This window comes from Triturus cristatus, chromosome 5_1 (assembly GCF_964204655.1).
Source record: "Triturus cristatus chromosome 5_1, aTriCri1.1, whole genome shotgun sequence".
Lineage (NCBI taxonomy): Eukaryota > Metazoa > Chordata > Amphibia > Caudata > Salamandridae > Triturus > Triturus cristatus.
The window spans coordinates 507,491,965-507,516,263 of NC_140587.1; the positions used below are offsets into that span (position 1 = coordinate 507,491,965).

The 24,299-nt window shown below is 45.4% G+C and overlaps 1 protein-coding gene across 1 annotated transcript in view; it reads right to left on the reverse strand.

Moving 5' to 3' along the window:
* The window catches only part of LOC146831130 (myelin P2 protein-like), a 62,555-nt gene extending 41,350 nt beyond the window's left edge, over positions 1-21,205 (reverse strand). The window contains exon 1 of the mRNA XM_085605363.1: positions 21,047-21,205. Within this exon, the coding sequence (XP_085461489.1) occupies positions 21,047-21,116 (70 nt within the window). The 5' untranslated portion in view covers positions 21,117-21,205. The remainder of the gene's footprint in view (positions 1-21,046) is intronic.
* Between the last annotated feature and the right edge of the window lie 3,094 nt (positions 21,206-24,299).

The following is a 24,299-nucleotide window of genomic DNA, read 5'->3' on the forward strand; positions in this document are numbered from 1 at the left end:
ATCCATTGACAATGTAGATGTCCTCGTTTTAGTTGACTGTGGAGATCGTTATACTCTGAATGGGGAGCATCAGCTTGTGAATTGTCCTAGTCAAGTTAAGCTATTGAGTTGGAGGGCACTTTGGGATTCCAAGGTGTCACAACTCAGTTGAAAGTGTACATTGCAGCAGATGTTTCTTGTCTGTTGGGTTAGCCACAACAAAGAAACCTACTGATCAGATTGGATCTTAATCATCTGTTGTGTGTAGAAACCAGCATAAATACAGTATCAGAAAACAAATAGAAGTAGAAATGTGTGGCGGTCTTTAATAACAATATACTAAAAGGCTTTTCGGACAAAATAATATTGAAGGAAAAGGCCTTCCTGAAGTATACAAGGTACATTCTATGCCTTTCATTATGAGGGACTATTTGAGGAAAGAATAGTGCAGACTATGTGAGGAGTGAGGATAGAGGAGATTGAAGCATCTAAATGGTTGGCTCCTATTGTTCTTGCAAAAAAGGCCAATGGGGATATAAGGATGTGTGTGGATCTCCATGATTTAAATCCAGCAATCTTGAGGGACAGGCATCCTTTGCCTAACATTGGTAAGATGTTAGTGTTGATTGAAGAAGAAAAACTGTTCTCTATGTTGAATTTTTCATATGCATACCACCAGATTTTACTAGAACCTGAGTCTAGACCAATAACGTCCTCCATTACACCAGAAGGTATATCGGTGCGTACACATGCCTTTCGGTTTTGTGTCTGCAGTTTTCTAAAGTGATGAATCAACTATTTGGTGATATGCCTAATGTGTCTTACTTTTAAGATGACATTCTTGATTATGGCAAGAACTAAGAAACCCATGATAGAGTGCTAAATGATGTGTTTTCCAGTTTGCAGAAACGTAGGTTGACAATCAACCCGGAGAAATGTAAGATTGAAGTGAGTGGTGTGGAGGACCTGGGGATGGGTTGGAAGAGTATGGACTGTCGTCTATGGTGAAATTGGTGACAGCCATACAGGATGCTCTGTCTCTGGTAAACAAGGATCAGCTACAATCATTCTTTGAGTTGGCTGAATACTACTCTCACTTCATACCCAAGTTTGCTGATATAACGGTGTGCATGAAGAGATTGATTGCAAAGAACTGTAAATTTGAATGGTGTGAGGGAAGTTTTCATTGCCTATGCATCAAGTCTGTTAAGGGATGCAGAGTTATCATACTCTACCATTGAATGAGAGGACTTGGCCTGTTGGTGGGGAGTTGATCATTTTCAAAAATGCATTTGGGGTATGAAGTTTATTTTGTGCACTGATAACCGTCCATTGGTGGAAGTTTTCACCACGATGGTTCAGGCATGACATCTGCTAGAATAGAACGGTGGATGATGAACATTTTAGAATATTTCTACAAAATGTAATGTGTACCAGGAAAGAAGAATGTCTTGGCTGATTGTTTGTCAAGGTTACGCGTCAATGGTCACGAAAAAAGTGAAGTGTGTGAAAATGACTGGATGGTGGCTGGTGTGGTTGTTGTAGGTCATGTTTCGCATGAGGAGTGGGTACAGGCTGTGAAAGATGATGTGGTGTTAAAGGAAGTTATTAAGTTTGTATCAGGAGAATGGCCAAGGAAGGGTGAAGGGTCCGATCATGCCAAGAATTATCGTCATATTAGTGACAAATTGTCAGTGATTGATGACATTTTGTGGAGAGGTGAAACATTGTTGGTACCTGAAACTTTGAGAGAGCACATTCTGAAAATTGGCACATAAAAGTCATGTTGGGATGAGTGCAACTAAGTGTAAAGTGAAAGCTGAATACTGGTGGGCTGGTATGAATTGAGATGTGGAGTGTAGCATCAGGAATTGCACACCATGTGCATGGAGGGACAAATCACAAAAATTGTGGAATATCCACCGGTGCCATGTATAAGATAGATGATCCGTGGAAGAAAAATGGCTTGGACATATCGGTGCCTTACAGTGTTTTGGATTCTAGTCCTAAATATTTCATTGCAGCAACCGATTATCATTCTAGGTGGCCAGAAGGTGCATTTACCAGTCAGGTAACCACTCAAAAAGTTATCAGTTTCCTTGTAGAGGTTTGATATAGGGAAGAAGTGTCTAAAATAATAGTGACTGACAATAGAGTACAATTTGTTTCAAATGACATGGATGACTTTTTGACAAAAGGGGGTGTGGAACATAACTATTCATCTGTTTATTACCCTCAAGTATATGGATTGATAGAAAGGTGGAACAGAACCCTCAAGGAAGGATTGCAGTTGTCTTTGTGTGAAGGTGGTTAATGGAGAGTTGCTGCAAGCAAATTGATATGGGTTATTGTACAGCTACTAATAGTGTTACAAGTAAGACACCTTTTAAGTTGATGGGAAGGAAACCTAGGATGTTGTGATCCATGGGTATACAGAGGCGTAGTTTGGATGGACATGATGGAATTAGTGGTACAAATAATGCACATGCCATGGATATATATTAGTTGGTGATTGGGTGAGGGTGCAGTGGACTTAAGGTGCTATTAAAATTTTCTGACTCTTCGCAGGTGAGGAAGGTGAATCTGTATACTGTGCTGTTGAGCAATGGAAACGTGTGGAATCTCAAGACGGTTATTAGAATGACTTACTAAAGATTTAGTCCAGAATTCTAGAAGAGTCGTGAAGAGTTTTCTTTCTGGTCCACAGTAGTCATGGAGCACAAGGATTAGGAGTTCTAACTAGTTCAAAGTTTACGAGATGTACAAATTCTTTAATCACACTGTCTATGGTCATTTAAAATGTTTAAACTTGTTACTGACCATCAGTTTTTATATTCTTGTTTTATTATGCTTACGCTTGATTGGATGTGTGCATTTTTTCTTTCCCTATTGTTTTTTTTAGTTGTTGTTAAGGAGGGAGAAGTGTTGCATCTATGTGTCATGGAATATGTACATGTAATGGAATGTGGGGAAACTGGGGGTTCTCAAAGTTGGAGGTGGCCAGGCTGGTGACTGGCAGCTCCCTCTCGATACGTTGTACAATAAACTACGGCTTACCACAGAACCTGAGGTTGGCGCTTCCTTCAAAGGGTCATCACAGAAGCCACCTGAGTAACAGTGACCTGAAAGGCAGCAGAGCGAAGCTTCCAATGAAGAAATTAACTACTGAAAGAACACAGGAGGTCCACTTTGGTAGTCTCACACAGATCTCCAAACTGGGAGCATGACACCTCTTTCTGGAAGTGGTCGTGGAACAGAGGCAGAAATCCAGACACGCCAAATAAGAGGGTAAAGAAATGGAAAAGCATCACCTCAGAGTAGTGGAGGAGGAACCTGTGTAGTAGCATGAAGCTTAGAAAAGAAGTCTTAGATAAGAGAATAGGCCTCTGGGAGCAATTTCCCAGAGCCCAGACACAATCACAGAGATGCAACACACCATGCATGGGCACAACGTTGGAAAAATAGAGTAAGGCACCAATTTCTCCAAGAAAAACCAGAGAAAAACCCTTGAATTCAAGTGGGTTAAAATTAAGAAGCTCAGTGTTAAAACAATACTCTATCTGGTAGTACACAGAGAGGGCTATCACCTGCATGTGGAAAATGGAGCAACTTGAAAAGCCCACAATGGAAGCCTATCCCATGCGGAGACAGTCACGGCCCATGCAGGTAAGAGCAGTGGAGCGGTGGGGCCGGATGGGAGGGGGATATTGACAGACGATGACTAGGGAAAATTAAATAAATAAATAATTTTTCCTTGTCATCGTCCGTTGAAATGCCCTCCCCCCACCCGGCCCCACCGCTCTTACCTGCATGGGCCACGGCTGTGCGGAGACCAAAAGGAGGGAATTTTATCACAAACTGACAAGAGATGATATTGGAGATATCTGCTAGAGAGAGCCTAGCCTTTAGACCCTGGTGAGGGTGCATAATGGGTCTCGGGACACACATAAACGAGCAGCCAGTTGTAGAAAACAACCAGTCTGCTGAGAGTCCAGCAACGAAAAGGAACCCACTGCCTGTGATGCTGTCCAAAGCAACAGCCCATAAAGGAACTCTATGCAATGAGGTGACCTTGTGTAATGTTATTTAAAAGTTCTAATGCATTTGGCCCAGGTTGCGCTTTATAAAAACTGCAAAACATTTTTGAAAAATAGATCTGTGCTCATGCGCAACTGACTTTTCAGAACTGCGCATACTTCACAATCCTTCAGCTCACCACAAACTGGACATGGGTCACATACACTATGTTCAGCCCCTCCCCCGTCCCACCAATGTCTTCAGATGTGTTATTCAGTGGTGTGAGGGGGAGTTAATGGTTGCTTTGTGTTTGATTTGTGTTATGGCTCCTACAGCGTGGCTCTGTGTTGTGCTCCTAGCATCAAGAGTGTAGTTCCACCTATCAGTGTCTGGGATGGAGGTGAATTTACTAGGTAGGATCCATGTGCCATTCAGGATGATAGAAAGGACTGATGAATGGAAGAGTGGGCGAATAAATGGACGTGCAGGTGAAATAATGGATGGATATATGGAAGTAAGGCCGTAATTATTAAAGGATGGGTATGTGCACTGGCGTAACGAAAATCAAGGGGGCCTCCCTGCACGGAACGAAGAGGGGCCCCCCTCTAGGCTCAGTTAGGAGCTGTCTGGCCAGAGTGTAGTGCCGATGGGGCCCCCTGGAGCTTGCCCCCCCCCCACACACACTGCAGGGGCTGCAGGGGCCTGTGTTATGGCCCTGGGTATGTGAACAGATGAATGGACGGAAAATGGTTAGATTTATCGGTGGACAGAAAGCTGGATGGGTGGATAAACGAAATAGTAAAAGTATAGATGGACAGAATGGTGAAAGGGTGGATGGAATGGTGAAAAGATGGATGGGCGGTAGTTTGAAAAGAATGGGTAGGCTAAAGGATGGATGGACAGAGTGGTGAGTGAATGAGTAGATGGAAGGATATAATACTGCATGTATAGATGATGGAAAACAGTATGGAAAGGATCAGGTACTCTTCCATGGAGGGCCATTCCTACTCATTTTAATTACTCAGTATCATTAAAGGCACGGTTCAAAGTGCAGGGTGTTCTAGTTTTCTGGCTACTTCCTTGACCTTGATATTGGTTTGAACTGGGGACAATATAATGTTAGTTGTGTGGCCTCGGCACAGCGAAAAAACAATGAAAAAAGTTAATAACAATCGATTTCAACTGTGACCTTTCCTTCTTGGTCCAAATTAAAGATGCAAATATTGTTTAATGTAAAACAAATTATGTTATTAAAACAATACAGAATATGGCCTTTTCCTTATGAATTTGACATAATTGTTACCCGCATGTATGTATATATTTACTATGAAAGGTGCCTTATATAGTTCAACATACAAAACATTCATTAATGCTGAAATCCTGCAATTGGTTATTGACTCTTCAAGAGCCCTTAACACATATGCATGTATTACCCCCCCAGACCCCACCCCAAGGTAATAACTGGCTGAAATGATGCATTTGCAAAGTTTATTGAGTTCCTAAAACTTGATCTGTTGCTCAAGTTTCCTGCAGAAAAATGTTTTTGTTGAGAGACTTCTCCGAGTTTTTTCTCACACACGAAACTACTTTCTTCACTCACAGTTTTGTAAAACGTTGAAATCTTCATGCAGTTCACAGCGGGCCACATGTACAAAAGATAGAAATTGTGAATTCCTAATTGCAATTTCCTGCGAACAGCAAATAGGAAATCGCTATTTCAAATGTATGAAAAGCTTTTGATTTTCATTTGCGATTGCCAGTGGGTCGCAAATAGACCTACCTCATAAATATTAATGAGGAAGGTCTCGGTTTGCTACCCATTGGGAATCGCTAAAATCACAGGGATGGTGGCCTGCTGGGGTTAGCAGACCACCATGTCTGTAATTGCTTTTAAATAAAGCCATTTTTTTAAAAGCAGCTCTTTTTCCATGAACCCGTTGACCGCGGCGCAAATTCCGCCGCGATGCGGGCGATTTAATCAGTGGGCGGGGTCTGAACACGCCCATCATCACGTGGGACGGCCCGGGACCGTCCACAACACCGAAGGGGTTAAAGGAAAACAGAATGCATTTAAAAAACAAATGAAAAGTTTTCTTTTAATTTTTAAGAGTATGCAGTGGACCGTGGAACCACTGCCTGCTCTTAAAAAATGCTTTATCATATATTCACAAAGGGGAAGGGAGTCCGTTGAGCCCCAAATTGAATTTGGTGGTAAAATGTGGTTTTGCAACTGCATTTTGGTCGCAAAACATTCATACATACCACTGCGGTTCAGTATTAGAATGGGAGGCTCTTGACACGCCCCTTCCTAATACCGAATCAGGTTACCGAATCGCTGTTTGGGTATGGTACATGTCAAAATGCCTTTTTGCGTTTGCAAACGGAAAAGCCTTCATACATGTGACCCAGAGTTATTAATGTGTTATTAAAGGTCATAGAGTATGTCCAGACAAAGGTGAATACCTTACCTCACGGTTATTATTAATTTAGTTCTTTACGTCAAACAGAGATTCGTTCTAAAGGCTTGACATTTTTGTGTGTAATGTAAAGCTTAAAATCAGTCCAATTAAGCGATTTAGCCAAGATCAAATAATGTGGGAAGCAGGGATGGCAGCCCGTGGGGTTCCTCGCCCTGCACTAGTCAGCTCAATCACTAGAGCATGTTCTCTCCAGCCTGGAAGCACATTAAAGTAACTGCACGGATACGCCGTTCTCTAAAACTTCATGAGGGCCTAAACTCTCACACATTTATTATGATGTTGGCTTAGTTTGACTGAGGGTTGATTCTGTCCAGCTATTAGACAACCAGAGGCGAAAGGTAGGGAGGTGACACAATCAGTACAAAAATCACACCGTGTGGCTAGGAAGGAGATCAAGAATAGAACCCAGGTTTACTAATCTGCAGTTAGGTCCTCAAACAAAGGATAACAGGCACAGTAAATTCACTCTCACACATCCCTCTCTGAAGCTCGTGAATAGCTGAAAACAAAAACAAGCAGTTGATGGATGTATGTTTATTTCTAAAGCCCTTCATAGAAGGCCCATTATCTGTTTTATCACTTGAAATGTATTGCTTGCAAAATTAACACATTGCCTAACATTTTAAAAGCGCTGCTCCAATACCAAATCCAATGTTGTAAAGTGGTAGAAGACTTCAACCTATCCCATGAACTCTCGCATAGGACATGCAGACATACAACAAGGTCCTGGCATCTAGGTGACAGGAGAAGGAGACCCTGAAACATCCTACTAAAACCCACAACATTACAACCTACCACTCTCTGCCTCCTTCTCGTTCCCACTCATCTCTTTGCATTACTACCTAGCCCACACCTCCTGCGTGGTCTTCTCTTCTCTCATGTGCGCTTTCTGCCTTTTCATCCTCCATCCCACTTTTGCTTCTCAGCCTCCCCTTTAATCAACTCAAGTTTTCTCCTTCTTCCACCCTACAGCCCCACACAAAGCCCCTCTCTTCCACTCCTATCCTTCTCTACTATTCAGCTTCTCTCTCTCCGCTCTAATAGTTCACTGCCCACACCACTCCACCTCACACCCATGCCAGCTATGATCCATCTTGTGAGAGATGGTTGCCCTCTGTTGGATTCAGGGTTACTTTTGAAAGGTCCCAGTATCAGTCAAGGGACATTTATTGGCAACATAATCATCACCTGTTGCTCGTTTACCTCTATCCTCCCATTGCTCCTCAACCAACTGTCCATCGCTGGGGGTAAGTGCTGAAAACCGCAGTGCTGAATAGTCGTGTTGTTCTCAAAAGGACTGCAGTTGTCATGCCCTGAATCACATACAGGTAAGTTCTCTCCCAAAATGCCACAAGTGCAATGGTTGCCGGGTTAACTGGACTGGAATATTTAAGGCTTCCGTTATAATACTTATCTAACATGGTATTTTATGTCTGGGTGAACCTGGCTGGGTAATCTCACTCCTCAGGGAACAAGACCGGTGCATTTGAGGCATGAATAATTATCTGCTGCCTCAGCATCTTACATATGATGGAACTGAATTGGATTTTTGAGATGCTTCAGCACCTGGATGGGCCTAGTCTGGGTATATGCCCTTCACTGAACTCTGATGAAGAATTTGATGACACCGTTTTTCTCATCATCTTTGTATCTACTGATCAAGGTGGGGGAAATCAGCACAAATACCCATAGGTTTTGATGCAAAGCCCAATGTACTGAGATAGCCAGACTGGGTCTTGAGTCAATAACTAACACCTCCTTGGAGCATACATTAACTTCTTAATTTCTCAAAATACTCTTCACATTGCATGTGTACTGCAATGCAGTGCAGACATCCAATGCATGGGAGCCTTTTGGGTTTATCTGGGAATACACATTTGTCCTGGAGGATACGCTTCCAGTACAAATCTTATGCTTTACAGCGCATACTAATCTTGATATCATGGTGTGAGACTGTCCATCACTTAAGGTGCTCAAACTGTGCACCAGCACAAGGAATGACAGGAGCAGCACTCCAATCTTAGGGCCTCATTTAAGAAAAGTGTTTCATCGCTGGGGAAAAACAGCGATGCAACACTTTTCACTGCGCCCTTCTTGCGACACCATGGATGAGCCGCATTTACACTACGGTGCTCCATGTCGCAAGGATTGACCAGATACATCATCAATCCTGACATATCTGGTGGCACAGTAAAGACACATTGCTGGAGTGTGTCAGTAACCTGATGCAACTCCAGCAATGTGACATTACACATGTGGCGAGTGCCATGTGAAAGACCCTGCGTCACTCCTTATGCCTACTTGAATCAAGCTTAAGGATTTGACGCAGTCAAGTCATAAAAGTGGCACAGTGAAATCTCATAGATTTCAATGCGCCACTTATACGAACCTTTTTTATGTGGGAATGCCTAGCCTTCATACATTATACATGACGCTGGTATAATGTAGCCCAGGCATTCACAAATGTGACGCATGTGCCTAGTCTTCAAAAAGGATTTCCCATGGTAATTACAATAGGAACATTTTCCTCCTAAACAGGAAAATGGCTGAACAGATTTACACCAAACTGACAAAAAGAGAGAACTTTATTCAGAAAGCATGCAGTTATCGAGAAATTTGCGTTTCAAGAGGTGCTTGGGTTGGCCATGAAGGGGTTAACCCTCAGAAAAATAGATATGTATATCTAGACAGTTGGTCCTGCAGGAGGAGCCCACAGGACTCCCATTACAAAGGTACCAACAAATTAAAATAATAGGAAATTCTGATTGCTGTGTGGATGTCTATTGTTTCCTACTTTATTTGTTGACTGAAGAGGAAAGATGGCTTCTCCTGAATTTTCACTCGTCAGTGTTCCCAGGACAGGAGATGTTTATTTAGCACCTCAAATAAAGCTGATTTACAACTTTTTTGCTTATATAAGTGGAACCTTGGTGTGCAAAAAAGTATGAATCTTAGGGCCAGATGTACGAAACATTTTTGTGTTCGCAAGATTGCCAACACAAAAATGCTTTTTCTGATAAAGAAAGCCAAAAGTGAGATTCAGTAACCTGTTACCGAATCAAAATTTGGGTCTGCAATTCGGTATCTGGAAGGGGCGTGTTTGGGGTTTCCCTTCCAAATACTGATTTGCATTGGTATGTACAAATGCACTGCAACCGAAATGCGGTCACAAAACATTCGCACTTTACCGCTGTTGGAAAACGAGGCAGTATCTGTGAGGACTGCACAAATAACATGTCACATTTATCCTTCACTGGGAACCAAACACCCTAGTGTAGCGCTAGCGTCTTAGAGGGTAGCGTTGCAGAACAGTCTAAGGCTTACTCAAGGGAGGTGGTGTGGGCTAGTAATCGCCATTTACAGGTACGCAGAAATAACACTCAATAATTGATTGTCCAGTCTGTACTTTGCTTTATAAAAGTAAGAGTACATTTATTAAACACACACACTACTCAATACTATGCACCAATTTACAAATATACATAAGCTGTTGGAATTACTTTGTGACATTGCATAACATTTCCACCCCTCCCGCAGGGGGTGTGTGGTCTAGTACCACCACTCCCATGTATGCACATCATCTTGCCCCTAATGCAGTTAGTTGAACATAACCTGGAGCGAGGGCCCTGCGCACTGGCACCATCCCAGTGGCAACCCATCTCATTATCTCAACCAGCATTTAAAATAGGCACCCCTGCCCTGGTGACACACAACCCTGACTGAGCATCCCATACTGACCATGTCAGTATACATCGCTAAATCTTAGCGACTAACAGTCTAGGTTCTTCTTCACCTAACGCAGCAGCAAGTATACATGTTTAGGCTTTCCTTTAAAATAAGGTACTTATTAGACTTGATAACATTTATAATGCATTGCAATTACAACCTCTAAAAGGCATCACAGATGAAATCACAGGATTAATCCACGACACCCTAGCAGGAATGTCCAGCAACATAACCCATCATTGCTTATGACTTCACATTACACATGTGACTTACAGTCCCGCCATAGAAATAACATTGGTCAATGCCCTTCATTGAAATTATATTACAAGTGCACTTCTTGTGCAATTGCACCTCTTCACCTCCAGGGCATGCCTGTCTCCAGACATCCCCAACTCAGCCCTTCATCCCTTTGTTCACTCCTCACTACACTCCCAGCTGTAGAACAAAAATTCCAGCCTAAGAGGTGATTCAATGCTGGCTGAGCCCTTGAGGGGTTATTTCTCCTGGATCCCCATAGACTTAGGGAGGGACTTCTTCTCTTCGTGCTGGGGGAGCCTGCATTTCTCCTGCAGCTCCCCCTGCACCGCTGCACTCACTTGGTGGTGACCCCGTTCTCCTGGGGCCACCACAGGCAGAAACTCTGGCAGGTTTTCATACAGGCCAGTCCTGACTGTGCAAAGCATTATGGGGTGATTTTCATCACACACGTGCATATTATAGCAGCGGCTCTCCTGCTGCGCCGGGGAGAGCCTCGCTGCCCTGCTGGTGGCCCCACGCCGCATTTGCACTTTGGTGGGAACCCGGTCCCACCCGGACCCCCAGACGAGTGGTCCCCGGCTCGGGGAGCCCACCACCAGCTGCTCCTGGCCTCTTCTTGCTCCCTGTGGCGTTCCCCAGCCACTGGGAACACTCTCCTTCGCTCTCCTTGTCTCCAAGAGGGTGCTTGCAGCAGGGAGCTGTCTTCACTGTCTCCCTGCGCCAGCCTTTCACCCGGCTCTCCTCCAGGACCTCTCTCCTCCTTGCGCAGAGGCCCAGGCTTCTGCTCACTGGTCCTGGACTCCTCTCCTGGCGCTATTCAGGATCCTGGGACAGTCAGGGGGTTCCTCTTTCCAACTGCCCATGGCGCCATGCTCCAACACTCTCTGCGTCAGCAGACCACACCCCGGAGATCTCCTCTTCCAGTGCAAGTTCTTTTAAAGAATTGGGGAGGGGGCTGGCAGGAAGTCTCTGTTTGCCCTATCACACAGCAACACATCACTTCTCTGCCCCTGCTGCCTCCTTCCTGCCCAGGCCTCTGGGTTTGTTCAGGATGGCGTTGTCCAGGGGTCTCATTCCACATTGTCTCTGAGAGCCCCTTCCCCCCTAGCTGCCTTCTCTCCAGAGCAGCCTGGTGACTGGCACCAGGTGTCAGCTGCTGATGGATGAACCTGTAGCCCCACCCATCTTCTCTTCTTGGAGTGGAGGCCCTCGCCCTTGGAATGTTTGTTGTGCAGGGCTGGGCCTCTGAGGCTACAGCTTGAAGAGGGAGGTCATTAATTCAGCCTGGCAGGGTCAGCCCCCAGCCAGGCCCTGGTTATGAGCTGACTCGGGAAATATGACATTTCTAGATGACCCAAAAGCAGTACAAATATGACTTCGGACTCTGCAGAATACTTCTTCTCACCTAAGTTACAGTGGACTTCGGTGAGTGTCTGGAATTTGTAGGCCCTAGGAAAGTGAAACTAGCCCATGTGCTCCCCATCCTCTTAGGAGAATAATGGAGTGAAAAACAGTAAAGCACACTGACTTTCCCCGGCATGTCTCTTCCCACTGTATAAAGCTTATTCCATGTTACCACCCAGCTCTGCATAACTCCTGCCACACCATTCTATCTTTTAGCTGCTCCTGGGCTGCGCACGCTGTTACACTTGTGCACACGCATGTACACACGTGTCTGCATGTAACCAACCCGGTGCCCCTTGCTCTGGCTGCAGCACAGTGGCCTACTCGCGCCAGGTGGACACCGGTAAAAATACACATGCAGTCTCCTGTGCAGGCCCTACACGTGTGCACACGCATGTACACATGGGTCTGCATGTAACCAGCCCAGTGCCTAGTCAAGCCAGGGGGACACCAGTAAAATCCACATACAGTCTCTTTAATAATGAGTTCAATGTAGGTGAGTCCCAACTTATGAGGCTCTCCCACAGTAAAAGCTCAACAATTAGGTGCTCAAAAAGCGAAAAATCCGGGCGGCTCAGATGGTCAGAACCACCTTCTAACAACCACCAACTCAAAGTAGTGGTAACCCATTTGCAAAAGAGAAGGGGTCTCTTTGGGATCCCTTCCTCTTTGAGAATGGCTTAATTAATATTGTTTTAAGAGCAGGTAGTGGGTCCAAGGAACCACTGCCTACTCTTAAAAAATCAAACTTCAAAGTTTCATTTTTTTTTTTTTGTAAATGCATCCTGTTTTCCTTCAAGGAAAACGGCTTGCGCATCAAAAAAATATATTGCTTTATTTAAAACCAATCGCAGAAATGGTGGTCAGCTGATCCCAGCAGCGCACCATCCCTGTGATGGCTGCGAATCGTAGTGGGTCACACATTGCAACCTACCTAATTAATCTTCATGAGGTAGGTCTATTTTTGACTCACTACGAATTGCTCATGAAACTCAAGAATTTCCTACATTAGAAATAGAGATTTTCTAATTGCTTTTTGCAAAAAAGCGCAATTAGGAAATCACTATTCCTAATTTTCATACATGTAGCCGTAAATGCCATATCTCAGAACCAGGATAGGTGGAATTTTAGGAGCGGCCTCTATGGGGTTGAACCCATCCATCTTCTCTTAGCAATGAAAAACCGGAAACTGATCAATCCGAGGACACTTGAATACTTTTTGTATTCCACTCTTATGAATGTATTGTCAATTTTTTGGGGGGAGGTGGGTCTGTTTACAGGCCTAAAATAGAAGTGGAAACCGATAACGTTCGTGTGTGTGTGAACAGACAAGGTTTATCCAGAGGCAAAAAGTGTTTCCCAGTGGAGAAATAATGAAAAAAATATCGATTGTCTGCTTAATAGCGAATCCATCGGGCTATATACAGAACAAGCATTTGCAATGCAATAGGTCTCGCATTTATACGAGTTTGAGCTATTGGCATTGTAAATGACAATGCTTTTTATTTAACTTTGGTTTTTTTAAAACATAAATAAAAGGCACTGTCATTTACAATGCCAATAGCTCAAACTCGTATAAATGCGAGACCTATTGCATTGCAAATGCTTGTTCTAAAGGGAAGCGCTCAAATCTGGTATTGTTTCTGGAGTGAGCTGGAGCCATCTGAGAATTCTTCAAAACAGAAATCCTATTCATTCATAAAGTGCCTGGAGACAATAGCATCCTTCTGTGAGGCCCATTTGTAGAGCTCGGTTATTTCTCAGCTTAGACGCCAGTAAAAGAGCTACATGAAATATTGCATCCACTCTAGAATTAATAAGCTCCAAATTCAGACATCCATCCTTCAGAGGTCGATAAAATGAGTTCCATTGAGTTTGGTAATAATTAACATGTGTCATCAGTGCCTACATCCCAAACAAATGTGGATGGCGCAATGTAAATATAGTAATTATTGTATTATTTTGTCTGGAACAACCGTACATAAGTTTCCTTAGCAATACTTTTCCAAGACCAACTACACATAATTGTACATTAAAAGTAGTATCTTTGGTGTTCACATTCCTTGCACTCGCTGTATTTTCAAATGTAAAAAAGAGCGAAATATTTCACAATTCCCAAGCCGTACATGGTGAAGTCACCCTGCAGCTGGTAAAACGAGATGCAAACGGCACCAAGTGGTGAAAACATTTGGTGAAATGGGAAACACTAAACAAAAGGTGCAGTCTCTGAAGTGTGGTGGCAGATGTGTCACTTAGCTGTGACAAGGCCGAGGTGGCGGCGTCAAGCTACAGTAGGGACCCCGGGAGAGGACTGCACAAAAGAGAAGAAGGATCGTGAGAAGCCAAACAAAGAAGGGACAGAAAGGAAAGAGGAAGGAAACACGAAGGAATAGGAGGCCTGCAATAATTATCTTCATTCAATATGCATGAGAGAATGACCGAATGGCACTCACTGTAGCCCCCTACCGTCGTGCAGCAAAAGGCAGCCGCATGTGAATCAATAAAACATGCCTGCAGTGGGATTGCTTATTTCTGGGCTTTAAAAGGAAAGTTATCTGTATACATCACAAAGGAGGGGGTCGCCAAAGTTCGACATACTTGCACACTGACAACGGCATGGCCACGCCAAGCTGTCTCCCAAAATCAAGACACCGGATTCTCAGTCGCTGATTGGGCTGTGGCTACCGGCTCCATTTAGAAAGTCTATGCACCCACCATGACGGCCGGGGGAGGGAGACAGAGGTTCCCATTGAGGAGGAGCGAAATCCCGCACGGAGGTGGTCACACCCCTTGTGAAACATGCATGAGGACTCTCAGTCGCTGATTGGGCTGTGGGCACCGGCTCCATTTAGAAAGTCAATGCACCCACCATGACGGCTGGGGGAGGGAGACGGAGGTTTCCATTGAGGAGCAGTGAAATCACGCAAGGAGGTGGTCACACCCCTTGTGAAACATGCATGAGGACTGTAACAGTGCCTCACCTGTTAACTGGGAGAGATGAATACTTGACTTTTGTGATAGCCATTCCCCGATGTTTGAGCTCGACCTTTAGGTCGATGATGCGCAGTTTGCGATCCTTTTACCCTCTGAGGTAGCGGCCGACATTTTGCAGATGTGTGAGCAGGAGAGAACGAGAAAGCAGCCAAAGAGCGCAAGTGTGAAAAAACAGCAGTGTCTCAGTGTGTGTGCGCCTACTATATAGCCAAGCAGCTGGAAGCTGAGGGGGTGGCAAATGGCGTGTACATTTCGCGGGCGCTTTGATGTTCGCAGTGGCCGCGAGGCTCACTGAGACTATCAAAGCGCCCGCAAAATGTACACGCAGGCTGCCAAATGGTGCGCGCGCCGCATGCACTGTGTGAAAGTGATCGCAATCGCGATCACATCGAAGCGGTCGTGCGGCCCGCGAAAGTGAAAGCAAACGAGTGCTTTCAGGCCTCCAAATGGTGCGCGCGCCCGGCGCACATGCACTGTATTTGGAGGTCTGAAAGCACTCGTTTGCACTTCCAGATCCCCCATTTACAAAATCTCTCCCGAGAGCAGCGCTAAAGCGCTGTCTCAGGCGAGACCTAAAAAGGAGAATGCTGTTGTAAGAAAGTCTGCAACTACATACATTTCCAGGAGTTCTCAGTGCTATGTTTATGAATCTCTGAATAATGAGGACTCTTCGAAGTAGAGGGCTTTGTGAATCAGGCCCTATAAACCAAGTTGCTGTCTTGGTTTTTATTGTGTGTTTATTCTGTAATTCTGTGCCCATTGCACTTACATATGAGTGGCTTGTGCTGGAGAAGGAGGAGCACACTGGGGCCTAAATGTCACGTTCAGCATCGTGAATGATGGATATATGTATTCCAAGCGTGTACTTTGGGCAACGCGGATATATGATCACATGCACACATGATAGTTATCCTCAGAGAGTTGGGTGTGGGAAAGGAAGTCTGTCCTGGCGCTGTGGTTTTGACCTGATGCCAGTGTCTGAAGCTCTGAGGAGGGACCGAAGAGCGGTGGCGACAGACTGTCGGCTGCAGAGAGGCCGCAGGGTGTGTGGCCTACACCTGAATGCACTGGGGCTGGAACAGTTTTCAGAGAGGGGTGCTGACCTCAGTGTTACATCTCAGAAGTCATAGGGTTGGGGAAAATCCAAACGTCGCACAAGGAACAAGTGCAGCAAATAAGCCATGTCAATTCTGCAGCAGATTGGTACGGGTGGGGTAGGATTTTGGAGCAAACTTTTACAAATATATTGCAAAAGCATGGTGTGGTAGGTACCTCTCTCTCATACGCAAACAGCACATTTTGCTTTGAAACGCCCACTAAATTTGCACAAACATACAGGTTGACTGGTAAAACTATATAGCGCAACAACCATGTGGGGAAAACGGATTTCAGTGAATATTTATCATTTTTGTATTCATTAAAATGTTTGTTTCCATCTCACTTCCAATTTAAAAACGCGCCTCCCTCATTTGTGCGTTTTTTGTTGTTGTTATAATTTGAAATATTTTTACAGTTCATTTACAAGTATTCAAATTGTGTTGTGAGTTGGAAAAAATGACAACCTCATAACTTTCTTTCTCAGTCCCTGTGCCCCAGCCCAGCAATAGGTTCAGATAGTACATTTTGTAAAAATCACTCACTGTGCAGTCACAAACAGAAAAGTGAACTCCAATATTCCTTTAAGCAGCAATTGTTCACAAAACATAACCTGACGTTTGACCCCTGTCTTTGGATGCATTGCAAATGCGACAAGAAAAACCAAAATGTAATGATATCTTTACTGCAATCAACAGAATGTGCTTATCTTGTGAGGCGTTGCTATTTAGCACTCAACGCTGAAGTACACAATGGGCAGGGAAATCGAGATTCAGAATAAGACACTAAAAGGAGTGGAAGGGAGAGCTGACAGCAGTTTTATGCCACTTGATACCCAGCTGAATAAGTACCTGATTATTAGGAGTGTCCCCAGTGGAATATTTAGTATTTCTTGCATCTGATAAAACTAAAGACGATGGGGTTCGAAATTTGTGTGTGATAAATAGCACATATTCCAAGATTTTCCACCATTAATTGGAAATAACATGCAGATATTGGTACTTACAGGCCCAAAATCCGCACGTCCAGGTAATTTCCCTGGTTAAACTACAGCAGATTTTGACTTGATGAAAATTGGCACGGGGTGCAGACTTTATTGCACCGGGTAATTACCAGGTGTGAGAAAGTTGATAAAATTGTGACCCCTGTACAAAAAGGGGTTAGCACCTAGATCTGAATTTTCCAGCATAGTTGAAGTTGGGCCATGATCATAATTGGACCCAAGCTGACAGAGCAGTGGAAATAAGTTTGGTTGCTATGAGAATTCGTTGTAAATAGAAAAATCATATCCTGTCCTGTTTCCTCCCAAGACCCCCCTGGCCCCCTCCCCATCCTCTATAGACAATGCAGATCAGCAGTAGAAGTAACTTTCAGATGGTGCTAGGATTCGTTGGCATACTGCTAGACAGAGATGTCTGGCCAGTTAGAATATCTCAGAATTGCTCCATGCATCAGCTAAATGGTTTTGTAGACAAGATCGACGCTTGGGACACAGTATGTGACAAGGAAAGGTGATGAGAACCAGAAAGCATCTTTCTTCATTCTTCTATTATGAGTGAAGCCACTCAGGGATCGCACCCCTCCAATTCTCAAAGATACAGAGACTTTGAGCACTCCATGGTCGCAGTGTCACATGCCTTCAGGTCAAGATGCACCAGCAAGCAGGCACCACCCCATTCAATATAATAATACATGTCATCTTCCAACAAGTAGTGTGGCTGTCTCCAATCTAGATAGGGACCAGAATCGAAATTATATGGTTATAGAAGAGAATACAATACATAAGATGGCTAGTCCGGAAATTAAAATGTTCAGAATAGTCACCTTTGGAAGAGTTAAGAAGAAATTCTGGTCCTATCCGAGACCAGGAACAGGCCGTGTGATAGGGATGAGTTCACAGAACGATGAATTGTGTTGAAGTACACAGTGCCTATCCATGTTGAAGCCTGAAAATGACTGAAAACACTGGTGCCCTTAGAGGTCGTGAAAAACGAGTGTCACCCTACGGATGGATGTTCATGAATGGCTGGCACGCCAGATTATCCTCTAGTCTAGCGCATGTTCAGCGCTCTAGCGCCGAAAAGACTTGGAGCGCGCTTTCAGATGTAGCTGCAGAAGGTAACAGGAGTAGAGAAGAAATGGAAACAATGCACCTTTTTCTGTGCCATTTAACACATTCACTAAATAACACCGCTGGAAACTCGGTAGTTAAGTTCAGACAATGCTTAAAGTTGACTTCAAAGGCACTCTAAAAAGTATACTGCCCGCTCTTAAGGAATTTAATATGCTTATCTTTTACTGTAGGCACTCTAGATGGAAAGTGAGTTCTATTTTAAGAAGTCCACAAGTTGGCCTATTTACTAATAAAGTTTATGTTTACTGTACAAGTGCTTGTTGTAATGAAAATAATACAAAGCACTAATTGTTATTTTCCAAGACAAAAATAATAATATTAGAAATTGAACCAGCATATTTTAGTATTCCGAAGCTGCTCTAGGCATCTCCAGGGTTCATAAAATCAAGCAAATATTACATGAGCAGCAAAAAATCGCATTCTTGGTGCTCTGCCCGTGGCCACCTGCAGCAGGAGAACCCTAAGAGCTGCAGAAGCAGACAGGTCTGGTGACTGAAATGCCCAGGGTGCCTTCGGTAAGGGCATGCCACAAAAGGAGGCAGAAGGTATTGGATGTGAAAACTCAGAGCACAATCCCGTTTGCCGCTCTTCTTCCCAGTGAAAAAAAAATGAATAGATCGTGCCACCAAAGAAGGCTTGCAATTTAATGGTGGACTGCTAGGGTTACTTCACGTGTTTCCTTGCCAAGGCTCTATTGGATTTCCGCAAACGTTGCACATTTGAGGAGGGTGAATTCTTTCTCCGGCTGGAACAGTTGTGGTTTCACAAATTGCGTGTTTTTGTCTAATAAAGTGGGGAACAGACATACGAACAAAGCGAGGAATATAGTGTTTGTTTTTCTGAAGTTGCATGGGAAGTGCACCTCAGGTCATGAGCAGAATGGGGGCAGTGAAGTACAGCGCGTGGCCAGCTGGTCCAGTAAATAAAACTTCTAATAAGAGGAAATAAATGTAGAAGGCTGGCAAGACTAGCGGATAGGGTGACCAACTGGCATTGGTGCAAATTCAGGACGGTGAGTGCAAAAATTCAGGACAAAGGGTGAAAATTCAGGACACAAATTCAGGACAGGAGGTCAAAATTCAGGACAAAACTTCAGGACAATAGGTAAGTTTTACAGACACATCAGAGGAGGCTGTGCAATAGTATATAAGTAGGCCCAGCCATATCCAAACATATTCAACCATTTGCAAACCTATCCATCATGTATCCTTCCATCTATCATTTCACTCATCCATCCCTTCATCCATCCTTTCACTCATCCATCCTTTCACCCTATCCATCTGTACACTCATCCATCCACTCTTCCACCCATCCATCCATTCACTCATCCATCCAGCCATTTACCCATCCAGCCATCCTTTCACTTAGCCACCCTTCGTTCCATCCACCCACCCACCCATCTACTCATCCACTCATGAATCCATCCATTGACCCTATCACTCATCCATCCTTTCTCTCATCCATCTATCCTTTCACTCCTTCACTCATCTATTCATCCTTTTGTCGATCTACCCTCCCTTTCACTCACTCATCCATCCTTACATCCACCCTTTTACTCATCCGTCCATCCATTCACCCTCGCACTTATCAATTCTTCAATCCATCCATCATTTCACTCATCCATCCACCCACTCACTCACTATCCACCTTTTCACTCATCCATCCTTTCACTCATCCATCCACCCTTTTACCCATCCAGCTACCTTTCCACCCATACATCCAGCTATTTACCTTTTCTTTCATCCATCCTTCCACTCACTCATCAATCCATCCATCCTCTCTCATTATCCATCTATTCAATCGTTCATTCATCCATTCACCCTTTCACTAATTCATCCAGCCATCCACCCATCCCTTCACTTACTCACTCGCCCACCTTTTCATATCCATTTTGAGCTGAGCCTTTTTGAGAAGAGGCCCATCAAGAACTTCACCCTCACTGCAGGAGCCATTCCAGGACTGGGACAGAAGCCACCCAGGGCGGAGACAGGATCCACCACGGGGGCGGGGGGGGGGAGGGGGGAGGAGAGGAGCCATCACAGGGGGGGGGGCAGGAGCCACCACATGGGGGGACAGGAGCCATCGGGGGGGATGCAGGAGCCACCACAGGAGGGGGAACAGGATCCACCAGCGTGGGCACAGGGGTGGGCATGCAGTATTCTAGGTCAACTTGGTCTCTTCCAGGGTGGGGTAGGGCTCCTCACCCCCTCCTGGACAAGACCACGAGACAACAGGCTCTCTTTCTAAAATGTTAGTTTTGCCATCCCCCACTGTGATGTACAGTACTTAAAGGAGATACTCCAAGAGAACTGATTTAACTGATTGTCCTCCATACTTTGTTAATCAGAGTGGGTGCGATTGTGCCGTTTCTTTATTTTATTACATTATAGACTGCATGTTTGAAGAACCGAGGTTTGCTTACAATTTAGTGACAGTAATTAAGCTCTGTGAAGAGAACCATGTGCTGCCTGGTGTAATCAGGGCTGGTTCTAGGGTGTTTGGGGCCCTGGGCAGAAAGGGAATGTGTGAAATCCTGCTAAATTGCAGAGACATGGCACAATCAGGGCTCTTTGCATCTGAATAGATGCCCCTGCTCTTGAAGCTGCAGCCCCTCCCTCTCAGTCACCTTCAAACACCTCTTAACAGCTCATGAAGGGCGAAAGGTGTGAGGGTGGCCATCCCGCTGTGCCTTTCCAATGCTGCTGGGGATCTGACCTTTGGTACTGCATCGGAGTCAAGCAGGGAGGTGGGTGGAAGCTGTGCCGGCTTTAGGGTGGTGCGACCGGTGCCCGGTTAAAATTACGGACAAATAGCGTCCGTTAAAGAATCCTTCACGGACAACGGACAGACGGCCGAAATTACGGACTGTCCGTGAAATTTACGGACGGTTGGTCACCCTGCTAGCGGACAGAAACAGGCTCCTCTCTTCAGAAGGAGGGACAGTTAAAGAATGCCTTACCGAGCTCTTTCATGTATGCGTCAAAGTTGTCACTGGAGACCAGTTTCCAGGTTTCGAAAAGGCACTCCATTGGAGCTGCGCGCCGCGTCAGACAAGAGGCCTCGGGGAGAAGAAGAAGAGCTGCTGGCAGCGGAGGCGGGAGGCGGAGTGTCTGGGACAGAGGAGAAGGCACGCATTTAAGAGCTGTCCCGGATCCTGGCAGGTGCGTGGTACCAATCTGCAGCGAGCACGCGAGACCCGCCCTCGAACAGCCAAAGCAGGGTTTCCGTTGAAGCCCCGGGGCCCTGGCGAGTCATGTTCCTGGCAAGCTCGAACAGGATCGCGCCACGGAACACGAGGGCGTCATGTTGTAGCGTGGGACTCATGTGCCCACACAGGCCTGCTTAGGTACAGGGCTGTTTCATAAGCCAAGCAGGGCTTAGCAAGTTCACTTTGTGCAGCGGCCCGCGCGCTCCTGTTCCAGGTGTTGTACTGGCTGCATCCATGCAGGGCAGGGCTTGAGACCAGAGAGCAGCCGCTGTTGTGGACGTAGCTCTAGGTGGCAGCATTAAATGCTAGCTAAAATACTAACAATGCCAACTACTATTAATTAATAATAACTCGATTTATATAATGCTCCATAGCACCATTCTGTCATTTCTGGGATCTGTACCTAAGCTCTGCTGTTGTCAACCATATCAAGGATGTAGTTTACTGCTCATTTTTATTGAGAGCGAGAGAGCAAAAGACACACTCAATTGATGGACTGAATTCAGAACTAATCAAAACATTCACCTCCACTCAATAGATCCGGGTTAAATCCACTAATCTTTTGCTCACCATGCCACCCCAGTTTACAACTGGCCGTATGCAAATTATTATTATTTATCATTATTAATAAACTTATAAAGCGCATAGTTCCACTAGAACAGTGTGTCCCCGCGCTGCGATGAGGGCAGCAAAGCAGGTACTGAGGTCTATTCAGGAGGGAATAGGAAAGTCTTCAATTTCTTCCTAAAGGTGCCTTCCACGGGTTCCACTCAAAGGCATACTGGAAGTTTGTTCCAGAGTTGGGCCGCTAAAAACCTAAAGGAGCGGCCCCCCATCCTGGCTCTTTTCACCTTCAGAATACAAACCAAACCCAACCCCTCAGACCTGAGGCGGCGGGTGGGAGTGTAAGAGGTGAGGAGGTTCCTCAAATAGGCTGGAGAGGTCCCATGCATAATGCGGTGGCACACACATAGAGCTTTAAAACGAGCACGTTCTTGGATTGGGAGCCAGTGCAAGGAGGAGAGAGCCGGTTTAGAGGGGGCTCTCCTCGGACGCTTCAGAACTAGTCGGGCCGCTGCGTTCTGCACGCATAGGAGTCTTTGTATACATCTTTCTGTAGCACCCAGATAGAGGACATCCCCATAATCAAGATGGGAGGTCACGAGTGCATGAACCAGGGTCTTCCTGGCAGCAGCGGGCAGTATGTCCAGAGTCTTCCTGAGTCCTTTAAGAACTCCGAAACATGTGCCCTCAACCCGTCTGGTATGATAATCAAATGAGAGGTGGGTATCCATCCAGACACCGAGGTTTTTAGCCTGGGCACAGGGAACGGGAGTAGGACCCAAATTCTGCGGCCACCACGCGGATGACCAGACAGAAGGAGCTTTTCCCACCACCAGTACCTCAGTCTTATTGCCATTAAGTTTTAAACAATTTGTGTCCATCCAGGCTGCAAGTTCTTGGAGGCACGCCACCAAGTTGGGGGCCGCTGATTGTTGATCCTGAGTCAGGGACACAACCAACTGGGTGTCATCGGCGTAGGATTCCACTCCAATCCCAAAACCTTCAGCAATCACAGCCAAGGGAGCCACATATAGATAAAAAAGGGTGGGGCTCAGAATTGAGCCATGGGGGACCCCCTGCTGCAATGCCATCACCTTCGAGTAGAACTTACCCTGCCTCACCTGAAAGCTACGATTATCCATGTGCCTCATGGGAACAGTCCAGCATCAACTGTCAAGCCGGGTCCTTCCTGGACCGAAAACAAGCATCCTAGGACCAGTTTCAGGGTTTCACCCCTCATCAGCCAGGATAGCTTGAATCCAGTGGCATAGTGAGTCCGGGACCCACGTCTGGCCATACCCGGCGCACTGAGGGCGAGAAAGCAAAAGACAAACAAAATTGATGGACGGAATGCAGAACAAATCAAAATATTGGCCCCCCAGTCAAAAGATCTGGGTTAAATACATCATTCTTTTGCTCACCATGCCATCCCAGTTTAGACCTGGCAGACCTGTACTGGCGTTAATGTATGACATTGTTCTGCATTCTGTCAATCAATTGTTCTTTCTGCATTTATCATCCCGAGTGTGACGGGTATGCCCAGATGTGGGTCCCGTGCTCTCCTTTCCACTGGAGTCAAGCTATCCTGGCTGATGAGGGGTGAAACCTCGAAACAGGTCCTAGGATGCTTGTTTCCAGTCCAGCTAGGACCTGGCCTGGCAATTTGGGCTTGACCGTTCCCATTGGGCACAGGGTCAAGACTGATTTGCATATGGCTGGGTTCAAACTGGAATGGCATGGTGAGCAAAAAAACGATGGATTTAGGCCCAGATCTCTGTACTGGGGTGAATGTATGACATTGTTCTGCATTTTGTTGATCAATTGTTCTTTTTGCATTTGTCACCACAAGTGGGACGGGTATGCCCAGACGTGGGTCCAGTGCTCTCCATGCCACTGAAGTCAAGCTATCCTGGCTGATGTGGGCTGAAACCCCGAAACCGGTCCTAGGATGCTTGTTTCCAGTCCAGGTAAGACCTGGCCTGGCAGTTTGGGCTTGACCGTTCCTATTGGACACAGGGTCAAGACTGATTTGCATATGGCTGGGTACAAACGGGAATGGCACTGGTGAGCAAACAAACAATGGATTTAGGCCAAGATCTCTGTACTGGGGTGAATGTATGACATTGTTCTGCATTCTGTCAATCAATTGTTCTTTTTGCGTTTGTCACCCAGAGTGGGATGGGTATGCACAGACACGGGTACCGTGCTCTTCATGCCAGTGGAGTCAAGCTATCCTTGCTGATGAGGGGTGAAACCCCCAAACCGGTCCTAGGATGCTTGTTTCCAGTCCAGGTAGGACTTGTCCTGGCAGTTCGGCCTGGACTGTTCCCATTGGGCACAGGGTCAAGACTGATTTGCATATGGTTGGGTTCAAACTGGAATGGCATAGTGAGCAAAAAAATGATGGATTTCGGCCCAGATCACTGTACTGGGGTTAATG